Below are 16,645 nucleotides of genomic sequence, written 5' to 3' on the forward strand. Positions count from 1 at the left end.
CCTTCTATTTGACCTTTGGTTTCTCCAGACTCCTTTTAGTTTCTTCCTCTAATAATAAGGAATACTAACAATACCTACCTGTCCACCTGGTGTTATGAGGCTTTACTGTGTGTGAAACAGGCTGAATAGCAACTGACATATTATAAGAACTCAATCAAGTTTGCCATTAGCATTGTTCTAAAAAAAATCTCTTTCCCTCTCACTTGCATTGATAATTCTGGTATTTTTGTTTTACTTTTAAAAATTCACTACTCCCTTTCACTTACTTTGATGATAAAGAATCCACTGACTCTCAACAGAGGAGCAGACAGAATCCCCAAATGTTTGTTACAAATACTCATTTCATCAGTGGGTTGGAGCTCAGACCAAGGTGTTTATTCTATGGTTGGCCCATAAAAGTCGTTCTTTACCCACTGGTTTGTTGAATTAGAGTTATCTAGCCTTCATTTTCAATCCCCAAATCAGCAAATTAGGCTGTACATGTGAGGGAAGAAAAGAAAAAGAGCAAAAAAATTCACTGTAGAGGAAATTGTAGTTTCTCTTAAATGTAATTTCTGAACATTGCCTATGCAAAGAGTAGCACTTGAAACACTCATCTGATTTTAAAACTAAGTGCAATTAAGAATGTTTGTTCACTAACAGCAGGTACTAAAACCCATCCTCCAAAATACCACACATTATGTACGTTCTTTTCATCAAGATTTTCCACCAGTGTTTTGATGGAACTCAATGAGGTTAAGCAAACACAATTACAAAAAGTTTTGCAAATGTTTACACTCTGGGTGGACACCAGCATCTACAACACAAGGACAGAATAATCTACCTACTCCTAAATTACTAATCAGTTATGGCAAGCCCATGAATGAATTTCTTTCTCCTCAAAATATGATACATCCATGCACCCAGTTAGTTGTGCAAAAATTCTGAAAGTCATCCTTGAAATCTTCTTCATCTAAGACTATCAACCTATCATCAATCCTTGTGAAATCAACTTTCAAAATACATTTTAAATATGCCTATTTCTTTTTATTTCCTTAGTCCAAACTGCTTGTCTTCTCTGAATTCTATTATTTCAATAGTTATTAACTAACCAACTTTTCTGTTAACTACCCCCAACCATTCTCCTCATAAAAGGAAATAAACTTCTTTGAACAAAAATCATGAGTTTTCCCATTGTATTTATGATAAAATTCAAAATATTAAGAATGCCTATATATTCTGGTCTAAGGATACACTCTAATTTTAAAAAGGCTTACATTAATAAGTAATTATATTTGTATGATTATTCATTTAACAGATAGATGGTAAACTCTATGAAGATAAAAACAACTCATGTTTTCAAAATTGCATGCTTAGTGTCTAACAGTTTGTGGCCTATAACGTATTCCCAGTAAAGACTTGCTGAATAAATGAAATTTTTTAAAAAAGAATTCCTAAGATCTCTACTACATTCAAATTATATCTGACAGAAAAATAAGCAAATGCAGTCAGCAAATATAGTCTATATATTAATCACTAACATTAAGGTGATTTTGCCTTTTGTTTTTCTTTCTTAAACAGAGGTGCCTGAAGGAGTTACTTCACACAGCCTCATGTAAACAGGGAAATATTACATCCGAGTCAGAACAACAGATCAACCATTCTGGGGCTTGTGTCTGAGGAGGACGGCAAGGGCTATTTTAAGAAAAATGTATTTATCTTACCCATATTTCTCATAACTGGCCATATAATTTTTAGAAACCTTTTTATGCATAAGAGTCCATCTCTATGCCCTTAGCTTTCAACAACCACTGAAACTTCTGAGTAATATAGAGAAGCATACGAGTTTGCAGCTGTATACAGTCTGCTCACTTAGGGTAAACACTTACATCCCTGGAGATGCTTCCAGAGCATCAGCGCAGATCCAGAAAGGAATGTAAGAAAATGATCCAGCTAAATATTTATTAACTGTCACCTTATGGGAGACTGATAGTCTTGTGCAAGACACATAAGAAAACGTACTAAAATTTCCCCTATTTTACACAACTTTGCATATCAACTCTCTTAAAAAGAGAGCTATTTCTTATAACAACTCTTTCAAAGGTATATTATTCATACATACATTTCTGATAAGAAAACCAGAGCTCAGAAATTTAAGTTAGTTTGTTCAAATTATATCTCTAACAAGTTATGAAACCCAGATCTGACTTTTCCCAAAGGCTGGATACTATCAACTTGATTGTGATGGTTATTTACTTATTTCTAGACTAAATTCTTCATATTACAAATGTGACAGCTATAAAATATAATATAAATGTACAAATTTTATAATATTACACAGCAAGTTAGTAGCAAAAATAGGATTAAAATCCTTATCTGATTCTCAACCCAATATCCTGTCCAGTAAAACAACCCAGAGTATAGCAGTATCACTCTAATATTCAGGAAAGTTAATGATGTAAAGATGGCTTTGAAAGTCAAATTTTCCCCCCAAATTGACTGTATTTGCACATGCAAACATTGCTCAGTGAAGACACACATTGCTTTATTGCAAACTTGTATGTTTCTCACCTTCAAGACGAACAATCCTCCTACCCTTTCTCCTCCTCACCCTTCCCACACTAACTCTTAATCTCTACAGGCACTCGTGGCCACAGTATAGCTTTCAGAATAACACCACAGTTGAGTCAGATCTAAAAGCCAACGCTTTAAGGTTCAGTCTCAAGTCCCCCTCAAGATTTATTTCTGTATTTCAGTCTTCTGCTTTATTTTCAAGCTCCCTTTCCATTTTGTTACCCTCCCCACATTTTTCTTTTTGAACTTCAACATGCACCTGGCTTCACTCTTGAATCCTGTGTCAGAGGTGGATTCCCTGTCCCTCAGACAACTGCAGGACGGTCTTCCAATTACATACAGCCTACCTCTGAGTCTCTGTCTCTACTCGGCAGCACCTATCAGGGCACTCACTAATCCTTCTTGGACCCCTCCCTTTATTCTCACTCACTACTATTATCCAAGATTATATGCTGCTATAGCCAGGCTATAAAGAACATAATCTTCCCCTAAGCCAAAAGAGCTGCTAGTTCAGTTACCCTTGGCAGTCCAGCTCAAGTAAGAATCTTTCTAATCACACCAGTCCCTGCCTCCTGGCCCCATGCTTTCACACAGAGCCAGTCATGCCTGGATGAGAGTAACAGGAACAAACGGTTCTGTTACTTGATGAATATAGTAATTGCTTTTTACCCAGAGTAGAAAATGGCAATCTTCCTTAAACTGGTGCTGATTCCAGCATTTTGGGAGACTTTCTGACTCTGTCACTGAGATCCCTAAAGATAGAAGTAGAACTCTGACAGCATCACGCAGAAAATTGGATACAGTCTCACAGCATGAGAAGACACACTGCTCAGTGGGCATAACGCCAAATCATAACGTGACGATCTAAAGAGAGGGGCCGATGAGTCATAGGAAGACACAGGGGAGGCTGCAGACAAACTAAGTAGCATGAGACTCATTTTCAGAGGGCTCAGGGAAAAGACAAAAACGTAGGATGGAATTAAGATATGAGAAATGTGTCTGCTCAAAACTTGAATCCAGCAGAACAGACTGCTGGAAATTGTAAAGATTTGAGCTGCTATTAAAAAGTAAGCTGAAAATTGCTTAACATCAGTTTCAAAAAATTTCACATAAGTTTCTACAAGATATTAAAAAATAATTTTTATTTTCATAACAAATAAAAAAATCTATTTTTAAAAGGGACAACAATAACTAAAGCACAGAAAATAAAGATAAGTTTAAATTCTAATTCTAATTACTTAATAGAGTATATGGTTAGGTACAAGAAACCATATTCCTTTGTAATAAACGTAACTTAATTCTCAAAGACTAGACTAAGAATAAATATGGTCGATTAATATTTGACAAAGGGAGCAGAAGCATAAAATGGATTAAAAATAGCTTCAACAAATGGTGTTGGGAGATCTGGACAATTACCTGCAAAAAAAAACGAAACCCAATCACCAACTTACACCATACACAAAAGTAAACTCAAAATGGATAAAAGCCTTAAGAATAAGTTGTAACACCATAAAAGTCCTAGAGGAGAACATAGTGAAAGCTCAGACATTTCATGCAGCAATATTTTTCACTGATAGGTCCCCTAGAGCAAGGGACATAAAGGAAAGAATAAACAAATGGGACTTCATTAAATTAAAAAGCTTCTGCATAGCTAAAGAAAACACCAGCAAAATGAAAAGGGAACCAACCATATAAAAATATATTTGCCAATGATACCTCAAACAAGAGTTTGATCTCCAAAATATATAAGAATTCACACAACTCCATTCCAGGAAAACAAACAAACCAATTAAAAAATGGGCAAAGGACCTGAACAGATACTTCTCCAAGGATGATATACAACTGGTCCAGAGACATATGAAAGGATGCTCAGCATCACCAGCCATCAGAGAGACGCAAATTAAAACCACAATGACATACCACTGCACACCAGTCAGAATGGCCATCATAAACAAATCAACAAACGACAAGTGCTGGTGAGGTTGTGGAGAAAAAGGAACCTTACTACACTGTTGGTGGGAATGCAGACTGGGGCAGCCACTGTGAAAAATACTATGGAATTTCCTCAAAAAACTAAAAATGGAACTGCCTTTTGACCCAGCAATTCCACTACTGGGATTATATCCTAAGAACCCTGAAACACCAATTCGAAAGGACCTATGTACCCGAATGTTCACAGCAGCATTATTTATAATAGCCAAGTGCTGGAAACAACGTAAGTGCCCATCAGTAAATGAGTGGATCAAGAAACTGTGGTACATTTACACAGTGGAATACTACACAGGGGAAAGAAGGAATCCCCCCCCCCTTTCACAATAGCATGGATGGAACTAGAGAGTATTATGCTACACGAAATAAGCCAGGCAGTAAAAGACAAATCCCGTAAAATCTCACCTCTAAGTGGAACCTAATCAACGAAACAAACCAGAGACCAAAATAGAGCAAAAGACATGGAAATGGAAAACAAACTGATAGTGATGAAAAGGGGGAAGGCTGGGGGAATAACATGGGGAAAAAGAGGAAGAGTCAGCACGGAACATGTATAAAAGACCTATGGACAAAGATAATGGAAGGGGAGGATTGAATGTGGGAGGTGAGGGTGGGTAGGGTGGGGAAGAGTAATGGGTGGGAAAATGGGACAACTGTAATTGGGCAACAATAATAAATAAATAAATAATTTAAAGCTCTAGTATGCCTACCTTAAGTCTCTAAATTTTATAGTTATCACTTTTAAAACTTGACTTCTGAGAAGATATTACAACACAATGGCAATTAAGAACCCAGAAGAAATTCTTCTTAAAACCTAAGATAATAATTTCAACTGGGCCATTTAAAGGGAAGAAAACAAGGGGATATTATGAATAATTTAGAATATAAATGGGAAACTAATTGGAAAGTAAATCTCTAATCCAAAACAAATTAGTAAATAAGCACTAAATCATTTGGATAATGCTATTCACATAAAAACATCCAGGACACAGGAAGACTCTTAAAGTTCCAGACGAGTCCATTTTGTTCATTGCAGGTGGGTTATCTGCCTCAGGAGGCACCCACTGCTGCAGTTCCAAAGCCTAAACTCACACAAGACAGAGAAAGTCCCCTAACTCCTTCACCAGACGAAAACTCTTACTCCAAAAGTAATGGCTACAGCAGGAGAGTATACACATCTTACTTCTGTCTCCAGCCCTGAGGAGCAGACAGTGACATACTGGAAGCTGTTTACTGCTCACCTTACAGTGTTACCTTTGCAGAGCTAAGCCCTGGCCAGGGCAGGTTCACAGGGAGGACAGGGATGGGGCAGGGGGACGAAAGGGAAGAGGAACTATGACATAGAGAAGTAAGAGCTGCATGTTAAATACATATTATTTCCTTAACGTGAACTTCATCATTTCTGCTTCCATATATTTCTTTTATTTTTATATATTATGTGATAAATCATGGACTCTTTAGAAGTTGTGTTTGTCCTAAAGCTTCCTGTCAAAGAAGAAAACACTTCCTTGACCTTTTATTACTTCCAATATTCTCACTGGCCCCATCCTTTTTCCAAAGCTGTTTCTTTTCTACTGACATTTCCCATACCTTCCAACCTTCCCATCTCTCCCTGCCATCTACCCATTAGATTGATTCAAAACCTCAAGCCCATGGAAAAGGATGTCACTAGAGACCAGAGTCAGCAGGGACAAGGGTAGACACCTGAGAGCATCCCATAGAGTGGACCAGCTCTTTAAAGGGCCACTTTGACATGATGGGAAGATAAAGCTTCCATGCAAATAGCATTTCACTCTCTTCCTCAACCCAACTATGCTTTTTGAAACAAAAGGTATGAACGGTTTTGATTGCTTTTCTTTACTGATGAGGTAAAGGCATGAAATGCATTTGAATAGAAGTTACATCTCTTAAAGCACTTGAACTCCCAAGAACCCAAGACAGCATGCTCAGTCTAGTGAACCTGCTCCTTCAATCCATGTTTCTCTTCCTCTAGATACATGCCCCTCTCATAGCTAGGGTTTTTAAATATGTCAGAATTTTCTCAAGCATAGGGTAAGTGACTACAAAAACCATTTTTCTCCCAATCAACTGAGTTGGAGTAACTGCACAGGTGGTCGCACATGAAGATATTGCTACTGGATGCTTTGATTAATGAATCCAAGATACCCTTCTACCAGGAAGCTAACTATATTCAATTTTAATTTTTTATTTTTTTTATTAATCTCCCATTTGAATTTCCTCTCTCACATTCTGTTTATCTCAAGTAAACAGATATTCCTTATTTAATTTTTTCATGTAGTAGGGCCCTATTCTGCAATTCTTTAGGTTTTGTTCTTTGCTTCTTTTGTAGTCAATCTTTTTCCTACACTGAAGCCCTATATTTCATTACCCATTTAATACTTTTTTACCTAGCTACAGTTAGAAAAAATTTTCAATCTCCCACTACTCAAAATATAAACCTACCTTTAATCGCTTTTACAATAGAATGTCTATTTGCATAAGAAGGTCGCCCAATAAGGTCAAAGGCTGAATAGATTAGTGGCATATGGTTTTTCAAATTCAATCAATTTAATGTATTCTATCTTTTTCAATAAGACAGACATAATATAAACACTTTTGTGAATTACAAAATATCCTCAGATGACATAAAGAGTGTGGTTACAATATCTCCACTTTATCTGAACAGATTTTTAAGGCTTTGCCTCATATATGATACCAAAGTCTCAGCAGGAGCTAAGAGATATCCAAAGGGCATCTCATCTTTTCTGATTACGTAAAATGATCATGACTCAAATGCCAGCAAACGTTCCTAATATTTGCATACTCTGCTAATCACTGCTGCAGGTATTTCACCTCTTAGAATGAATTTGTTTTTCTTAGTCTTATCTGGTGGAAATGGTTGAATTAGCTGAAGAAGGACCATATCTTACACTATACATGGGTGAGAAAAGCAGGTTTACAGTTGTTTGTCGGGAAAAATACATGCAGGTTATGCTTCCTACAGTGTCTTTATCAACACGATGCTTCATGTACTCACAATTGTGAACCTACTTTTGCCCACCCTGTACTCTATTTACCACATATCAGACACAACATATCAAATTTTTAACAAGTTTCAAGTCTGACATAACAATAATTTTCCATTGTGAAAAAATTCTATGTAATTTAAGAGTTTTATGATTTCCTTTCATGGGAAAATTTTCAGATAAAAATTTCAAATAAAATGATCAATTTGAAAATATAAATACAAGTTCTATAAAAACCACTATTCTGTTGTTCTGAAATAATAATTCTATTTTGAACTGCTTTTGTTTTCTGTCAAAGCATATTAAAAGGCACCTTTAAGTTGGCATTGCATATATTACGGATTTTTTTTTCAGAAAAAAAAGTAGATTTAGTGATCTTCTAAGAATCTTCATGGGTCTCAGTCACTAGACTAACAAATGGAACATTTGCTATATGAATTATATTCATATAATTGAATTTGTTCAATTCAAAATTATATATTCATATAATTGAATATAATTTATTTGTTAAATGAATTATATTCATTTCAAAATATAAATACACTTAATAAAATACATATAGTTGCTTTACAAATAATGTATTACTAACTTATTAAAGTGAACAAAATATATTTGAATCATAATCTTCCAAACCCTATAATTATGTGAAAACAAATTACACATGAAATGAATATTTAAAAGGTACTTGATATCCAAAAGTTTTTAAAGTAACATTTAATAATAATTTTCTAAGAAAATCAAGTGAAATAAAAAGAAGTCAGAATTCACATCACTGACAGGTGTGAGTCAGTGGGTGGGCTGTTGTCCACAAACCAACAGGTCAGAGATTTGATTCCTGGTCCGGGCACATGTCTAGGTTGCAGGCCAGCTCGGCAACTGGGGGCGAGCCAGAGGCAAGCAGTTGATGTTGCTCTCACACATTACCAATTCTCTCCCTCTCTTTCTTGCTCCCTTCCCCTCTCTACAAAAATAAATAAATAAATAAAACCTTTTCCCCTAGCTTGTGTGGCTCCGTGGATTGAGTGCTGCTGTAAGAACATAAGGCCTGCCGGTTCCATTCCCAGTCAGGGCACATGCCCAGGTTGTGGGCCAGCTCCCCAGTAGGGGGCGTGTGAGAGGCAACTACACATGGATGCTTCTCTCCCTCTCTTGTTCCCTCTCTTCCTCTCTGTCTAAAAATAAATAGATAAAATCTTTAAAAATAAATAAAAATAAAATAAATACATACAATCTTTTAAAAAAGAAGTTAGAATTCACAGACCTCTTATTACCCTAAGAAGTTGTTGCACAGCACTGAACATTAAGCATAAGGCTCAGTTTTATACAGGGAATGTAAGAATGATGGCTTGGCCATAATGCTTGAGGTCAAAGGTGAATAGACTGGGGAGTTTTGACATTTATTTTGTAAGGATAGGATTCTTAAAAGACTGGCGAAGATACAGATTTCAAAATTCCCCAAACCCTTAGGCATTGCATTTAGCTCTACATATGCCTTAAGTATCCTTCCAAGATCTTTTGATTTTAATAAACAGGTAAATTCATCCAAATAATCACATTAGCAAGAGGAGAAGAATGAGGACAGGGAAGATGAAGTATAGGAAAAATGTCTAGAGTTTGTTTTCTGCCTTATTTGAAACTGGAGAAAATAGGATTATCACATGCAACTAATAAAAAAATGAAACATAATCCCAGTAATTGAAGGTGGAGGTAGAAGATATGATCCATAGTTACCACTTTCTCTTATCGTTTACACACTTACTGCCTTCATTATAAACTAATTTTGTAATAAAAATCATTAAAACGTTAGTCACTAAAAATGCATGTATTTGTAAAAGATGGTGCTACATATAGTTCATGGCCCAAAGGACTAAAATCTCTTTTAAAAAGTACTAAATCTCTAAGACTTAACAGCACAAACAAAAGGAAAACACACTTCCTACTTTAAATGTGCTCATTTCATTTTGTGAACATTTTGTGGTATGGCATATGACGGCTGAAACATAAATTATCCTCTAAAAACATGTCAAAATTATTTTTTGAAAGTAAAGCTCAAATAAGATTTTAAAACCCACAGTTGGTTTACAACCATGTATTCATCAATTCCAAATTGCAGAAACAAAAGCAAGAGTTAATATTTAATTGTCTGAATTAAAAAATACTTACACTATTGGCTTTTCCAGGCGACTTCCCTGTGAACCAACAATCTCCCCCAACGTACAAAACACTTGTCCCAGAAAGTCCTAAAATAGACAAAAGGATTAAAGCTCATAAGTTCCCAGACCATCTTTATACATTTTGCACATCATATTTGCATTGTTTTCATTACTGAAATACTGAATTCTTTTTAACTTCCAATATTAAATGACAATAAGCTCAATATGTATTAATTTTAGCAATGTGATTTCCTCTAAGTTTGTACAGTGTTTTGTCCTTTTAATCACAGAGCAGGCTTGTTATTGTGTTTAGACCTTGTGTTTATTTTGTTTCTTTTTTTTTTTTAATGACAAGGAAAATGGGAAAAAGTTCCAGGATTTGAATTCACCAGTGGCTTGCCTCTGGATGTCTCTAAAACTACAAAGCTCTCGGCCTAGGCAGTAAACTGTGAAAACACAGAACAATGGTGACAAAGAAAACCAGCACCACTTAGGGAGAGGCCATGCGGTGCACAGCTGTACAGCCAGGGTCTGGAGCCACACTGCCGGGTGACTATTCCTGTACCACCACTACTACCTGTGACTGTGAGCTTAATTGCTCTCCGGTTTCCTCATCTCTAAAATGGATTAGTCCCCTTCGCGAGTGTTCAATGAGTTATTGCATGAGTTGATACTAGCATATATGAAGTGCCTAAAATAGGGTTTAGTATAAAGCATTATAAAGTTCATTAATCATGATTTTTGCTTTCAAGACTCAGAATAACCCTGCAACACGTGAGGCTGGTTATTAATGTTTCACCTCACATAAAAATAAATTCATCATCGAGAAGGTTCACTTTTTTAAGCAGTTAGTAAATAGCAAAGTTAGGACTAAGCCAGATGTTCTGACTCTAGATTGATGTGCTAAAAATTTAAGTACCAAAAATACAATGCAACTTCACAGGCTAATCAAATAAGGGCTCCAACATCATCTGAGTATTTGGGGCAGGAAATAAAGAGGTGTTTCCGGCAGAGAAACTGTTGGGAACTGTCTTGCCTGGTTTCAGAAGCTGTAACCCCCCATGCCTAAGGCTGAGTAAAGGACTTTGGGACCATAAGCTACTAAGGAGACAAAGCTTATCTTCCAGGTAGGGGCACTGCCTCTGTCCCCTTTTATTTCATCCTGCCTGGCCCCAGATGACTAGTCAGCCAATGACGTGTAAGATTCCTCAAGGGAGGGACAACCTAAGATAAGCACCATCTCAAAGGGGCTCTCAGGGAAGGACTTGGGCTATAGAAAAAGGAGGTGATGGACCCTCGCTTCTCAGCTTTGAAGTAGCCAGAGTCCCCATTCTGTCTGTAGGAAGTCTCCTAATCTCTTGGCTGCTTTACTTCCCCTGCCTGACTTAGCCTGAAACTATGCTGGAGGTGGGTGAGGCCCTGTGCTGGAAAGGGCAGGTTCCCCAGGGTGATCAGGCCTAAGAAAGAATGCATAAAATCCTGTGAAATCTGCTTTGCTAATGCCCTCAATTTAGAAAATAAGGATCCATGCATAAAATGAGTTTGTTTTCCCAAAATTTTATGGCCTTTTAGCTAGACCCTGACTCAGAATAAGCCCTCAGAATTATTTGTATATTATCTACTGTTTGATTCTTACTGCCCAACAATGATTAATGAGCTTTACCTGTATCCCTGTGCAAACTGAACCCAATAAAAGCCCATTGTGGACCAGTCTTCTGGCTCTTCTCCTCTGAGAGATCGGCCACCTTCCCCCGCCCCTCAAGCAGATCTGGTTCTTGATAGACTTACTCTCATCTGTGGTGGCTGGCGGGGGCAGAGCCGGGGGCTGTGGGTGGACCCCCCCCCACAAGACACTTTCTAGTTTAGTCCGTATATAATTCCAATCTATCTTAAAGGAAAAAGGGGGAGATCTCCCTCAATCTGTGCAGCAAACTTGCCCAGGGGAAGCCCTAGAAAATTTGGGTACAGGAATGACAGCAAACAAAATGTTGTTTCAGGTTTTACAAAATAAAATTTCAAAATGCCTAACAAGCCACAAAAGTAAAACTATGTTCTTCAGTGAAAAGAAAGTGGGAAGGTGAAGGAAGCATGCTGTAAGGTGCATAAGAGTCAGGGGGATATTTTCCCAAAGGCAGGAAGCCTTGAGAACCGGGCAGGCAGGAGTGATGGAAAGAAGAAAGCTGGACATTCTAACCCCAGAGAACAGATCCGAGCTATAGGCAGAAAAGAGATGATGAGAAAAGAGTGGCTCTAAACTAAAGGGCAGAAATGGGGATGAAGAGCCAAGACTCTGAAGGAGCCTTTTGACTAGGCAAAAAAAAATTATCTTAGGATAATCAGAAGCATTCTAGCATTCTGAAAATTTCAGGTAACAGTTTGCAGAATGGACTTGAGGAGGGAGGAAAATCTGGAAGCTGGATCAATCAGAAGTCTGTAGTAGTCAGTAAGAAGCAAAGTGCTAAGTCCCAAACTAAAGTTGTAGAAAAAGGCAGGGAACCACACAGAAAAGTGACAGTATTGGTGTAAACCGTACTTGCAGGTGGCAGGAAGGGTACAGTGGCAAGAAGGAGAGACAGAAAGTAAGTCGTCTGGAACCTGATGGCTCGCAGAATGACAACGCCTTCATACACTCACAAATCATCTAAAATTTTGCTTTCGAATAGGTAAAAAGTACTTAAGGTGAAACCTTTACATATTTACCTTAAGTGTTCTTAATAATAACATATCTTTTCCCATTTCAAATTACAAATATGTTTTGGGGGTCTCTAAACCCAAAAGTTTCTTAGGGAAAGTCTAAATTTCCCTAAGTCTCATGGCATATAGTTAGGGCTGAATACTAAAGATTTAGAATATATCATTGTTCTTCTGAGTGAACAGCAAAAAACACATATGGCGGATTCTAGAATTCTTTTCAAGGGATACTGATATTCACTGTCAGCTGCACACACTACGTATTAAATGGATTTGTCGAATGGAGTAATAGGTCTCGGTAAAAGTTATCCTGTGCTGTAATTACCCAAGAAAACAAAGCAGAAGTCTTGAGCATGTATTATCCAAATTAGGGTGGACACACATTAGCTAATGATGAACAGGCAAATATCGTCATTGCTTGACCAAAAAAATAATAATAAAATAAATAAAGTATGCAACAAAAAGATATGGTGTGCACCTGTGTGTACTAATCCCACTGTTATTGCACACCTTACCCCTAAGTATTTATGGCATTTATGTAGTTGTTTTATGCCTGTCTCAACTTGCATATTCCCTACAAAGCAACACATTTACTACCCACAAAGCATAAATCAGCAAATAATATTTGTCAACCATTCCTTATGCTGGAAGCTCTACTGCTTCCATTCTTTAGTCTTCTCAATGGTTCACATTTCCTATGCATTTTACGCAATATTAGTAGTATAATTAGTGTCTTATAATGAATATTTTTAGATATTTTGGTCTTTAGTTAGATAAATATAGAAATAAAACCTAGCTATATAACAAGTACTGATTCCTTGTGTCTAGCTATGGTGGTTTTTTTTTCTAGTTTATAAGTCATTATAATAAGGTCATAATAGTATTTCCAGTAATAAATCCAGGCACCTTTCCACAACTCAAACACACACACAGACCAAATCTAAACTAGAATGATAGCAGCTTGGAAATGCTTTAATGTATTCAATCACATTAATCCTTGGGCTTTTCCCAAACTGACCATGAGATCAATAAATACTTGCTAATTGAGTGAAATTTTACTTTACAATCTAAACAATACACAGATAGAACTTAGCTTTTTTAATTTCTTTAAATGTACATAAACCACACTGATTATATATAGGATGCATTCTACCAGTCTTTAAAAGTGTCCAGATATTACCCTGAGTCCAATATGCTGGTGTTAAACCCGCGAGACCTAGCAGGTTTAACAGGAGAAGTGCAGGAGACAAGAAAAAGGTGTAGAGCACAGCAATACAAAGCTTTATAACAATAACAGGAGTTTTACATTGCATAGGCAGTTATAAACAAACACAGAAGCATATCAGAGGGAGTGTTTGGCTTATTCCAACAACAGTATAACCTGGTTTTGTTACTAGCATAACACAGCTCAAAATCCATGGAAGCAGTGCTAAACCATCAGATTCCAGCTGATTATTGCACAAATCCACGTATGTTTCTCTTCTCTTTCCTTGTTAATATTCAGAGAAATATCTACTTTAACGGTATAACTATAAATGAGTATAATATTCTAATTTCTTCAAAATTATTATGTATAATTTCCTCTGTACCAATTTTTACTGATCAAGTTCATCCATTTACATTTTATATAATATTTAAAAATTACATTAAGGCTATGTGCTTTAATAATTCCACATATTTTAAAAGGTAATATACTTTGCAGAAAATAAACTGGTTATGTTTGTTGGGGTTTTGCTTGCTTGGTAGTTACCAGTTTTACTGATTCCTACATATTCTTTTTAAAAGATCTTTCTCAGCCCTGGCAGGGTGGCAGTGCTGTTTGGAGCGTCATCCCATCCACCAAAAATAGGCTGCAGGTGTGATTCCTGGTCAGGAATACCCAGGAACCCACATACCTAGGTTGTAGGTGCCATCCCTGGTAGGTAGGAGCACGCGAATCCAGGAGGCAAGTGATAGATGTTTCCCTCTCACATTTCTCTCTCTCTCCCCCCCGCCCCCACCGCTCTATAAAATCAACTAAACATTCTCAGGTGAAGTTTTTTTTAAGTGATCTTTTACATACATACATACATACATATATTTATTTGTTTACTGGTACAAAGCAGTATATAACATATTCCTCCACAGTGAGAATTATGAGAGTCTATAATGTACTCCCTGGGTTTATATTCTGGCTATTTACTAATGTCTCTATGCCTCAGTATCCTACTCTATAAAATAAACATGATAAATAATGCCCATGTGTTAAATTGTTGGAAGGACTAAATAAAATAATATGTGCAAAGTGCTTAGAACAGATGCTTGGAACATGGTAAGCACGTAAGGAATACATGCCTCCCTTCTTGTCCCCACTTCCCAGGGTTAATAGAACATTACTATGTATTCAAAACTCATTCCTTACCACCAGATGCCAGTACTGAAGATACTATAATTATCTGAATAAAATAATACATGTCTTTTCCAAAACCACTTCGCACTCGTGGTCAATACAAATGCTCATTTTGGGTGTCATTATAAAATCCAAATGCGTCTTATATACCAACTTATCTTGTACGTTAACTAGTATACATGAAAACATATATATGTAAAAGAATGAGTTTTTAAAACCATGGTATAATAAACCTGGAGGCATTAATGGTGTACAATTAATGATTTCTATACTTTTACAAAAGTAGTTAATGCATGCAGTCTATCATTAGCATTGTCATTAACAATTTCATAAGTATTCAATAGCAAGGTATATTTCTCCTGAAAGGACTACAAAGATAATTTTTAAATATCTTTCTTGTTTTATAAAGTGGTCAATAAACACCTAAAATATAATATCAGATGTTATTCATAAAGAATTAATTAATTAAAAAGACATTAAATAAGCTATTGCTAGCTCAAGTTTTGGGTTTTTTTTACTCTTTTAATTGTTTATAACACACAAATTTTTGTGGGTAGCAGGAGCTCCTTCTGTATGTGCTCTTTTTTTAATTGTTGTCCAAGTACAGTTTTCTGCCTTTTATCCCCAACCCAGCCCACCCCATCCCCTAGCTCTGCCTGCCTCCCTCGTGTCCACCCGGCCTTGTTATTATTGTCCATGTGTCCTTTTCACTTGTTCCTGCAAACCCTTTTTCTTTTCCCCTGAAATTCCCTCCCCTCTCCCCTCTGGTCACTATCAGCCTGTTCTCAATTTCAGTGTCTTTGGTTATATTTTGCTTGTTTGTTTGTTTTGTTGATTAGATTCCTGTTAAAGGTGAGATCATATGGCATTTGTCTTTCACCACCTGGCTTATTTTGCTTAGCTAAAGTTTTAATACAGCAGAGTAATTGGGTGCAGTCAACTGCCCAAAAGTTGATCATTCAATTTCTTGATAAGATAGAGTCATGATTTGCCTTCACTAATTCCTTCTATTCTGTATTCATTATACTGCAACTAAATACATTCGCACTAAGAGAAAATATGTGATACAAAATTTCTTGCTTTTACAGTATTTCAACCAAGTGAGAAAAAATTGGTGCAGAAAGTTTTTATTACTTGTGCTATTTTACTATTGGAACTATACTATTTCATATTGGAACTCTGTTAATACTGCTGACTTCTTTTGTATTTAATTAATTCATACTAATCACATGAACTGTAAAGATCAACGTGTGACCAAAGATCATATTGACCAAGATCAATTTGGCAATAATTCCTACTTATCAAACAAGGTGGTTCTTTACTCCAGTAATCATTCCTACTATCTTACTGGTTGTTAGTGTATCTACATGTTGCTTGGGGAATAAGGCAGCCTCAATACGAAACAATTGCATGAGTTTTTCAAACCATGGTATAATTTACCAGGAGGCAATTTTTAGTAGAAACAACTTGTCACATTTTAACATGACTATAACACAGCTATTTTTTTTCAAAAAGGAATCTGTCTTATTAATGAATGGATTGACCTACAAATCAAAAATGCTAATCTTACCTTCAAGAGATTAATAAAAAGTACTAAACTCAGACATCAGTAGTTAAATTATAAATACAATTACAAAATCATTTTCTAAAGCTCAATTTATTCCTTTCCTTTCCCTCTGCACTTGTTAATTGTCAAAATATATCTTGCTTGCTAAGACTACAACTGAAGACAGTAAATAAGGCAGCTGATTAAAAAGTAAGCTTTCAACAATGATTACCTGGTCATTGATATAAATTAACCATTTAAAATTATCCACAACATATATATTTAACACTTGCAATCC

General features: G+C 36.3%; 1 protein-coding gene across 2 annotated transcripts in view; it reads right to left on the reverse strand.

The window, feature by feature from the left end:
- The window catches only part of CPNE8 (copine 8), a 183,487-nt gene that overhangs the window by 105,668 nt on the left and 61,174 nt on the right, over window positions 1-16,645 (reverse strand). For both annotated transcript variants that reach the window (XM_037139711.2, XM_037139713.2), the window contains exon 6: window positions 9,732-9,808. In XM_037139711.2, coding sequence (XP_036995606.1) covers window positions 9,732-9,808 — 77 coding nt within the window. The remainder of the gene's footprint in view (window positions 1-9,731; window positions 9,809-16,645) is intronic.

Source organism: Artibeus jamaicensis, unplaced genomic scaffold (assembly GCF_021234435.1).
Source record: "Artibeus jamaicensis isolate MK-2021 breed Jamaican fruit bat unplaced genomic scaffold, CSHL_Jam_final contig_233, whole genome shotgun sequence".
Taxonomy (NCBI): Eukaryota; Metazoa; Chordata; class Mammalia; order Chiroptera; family Phyllostomidae; genus Artibeus; species Artibeus jamaicensis.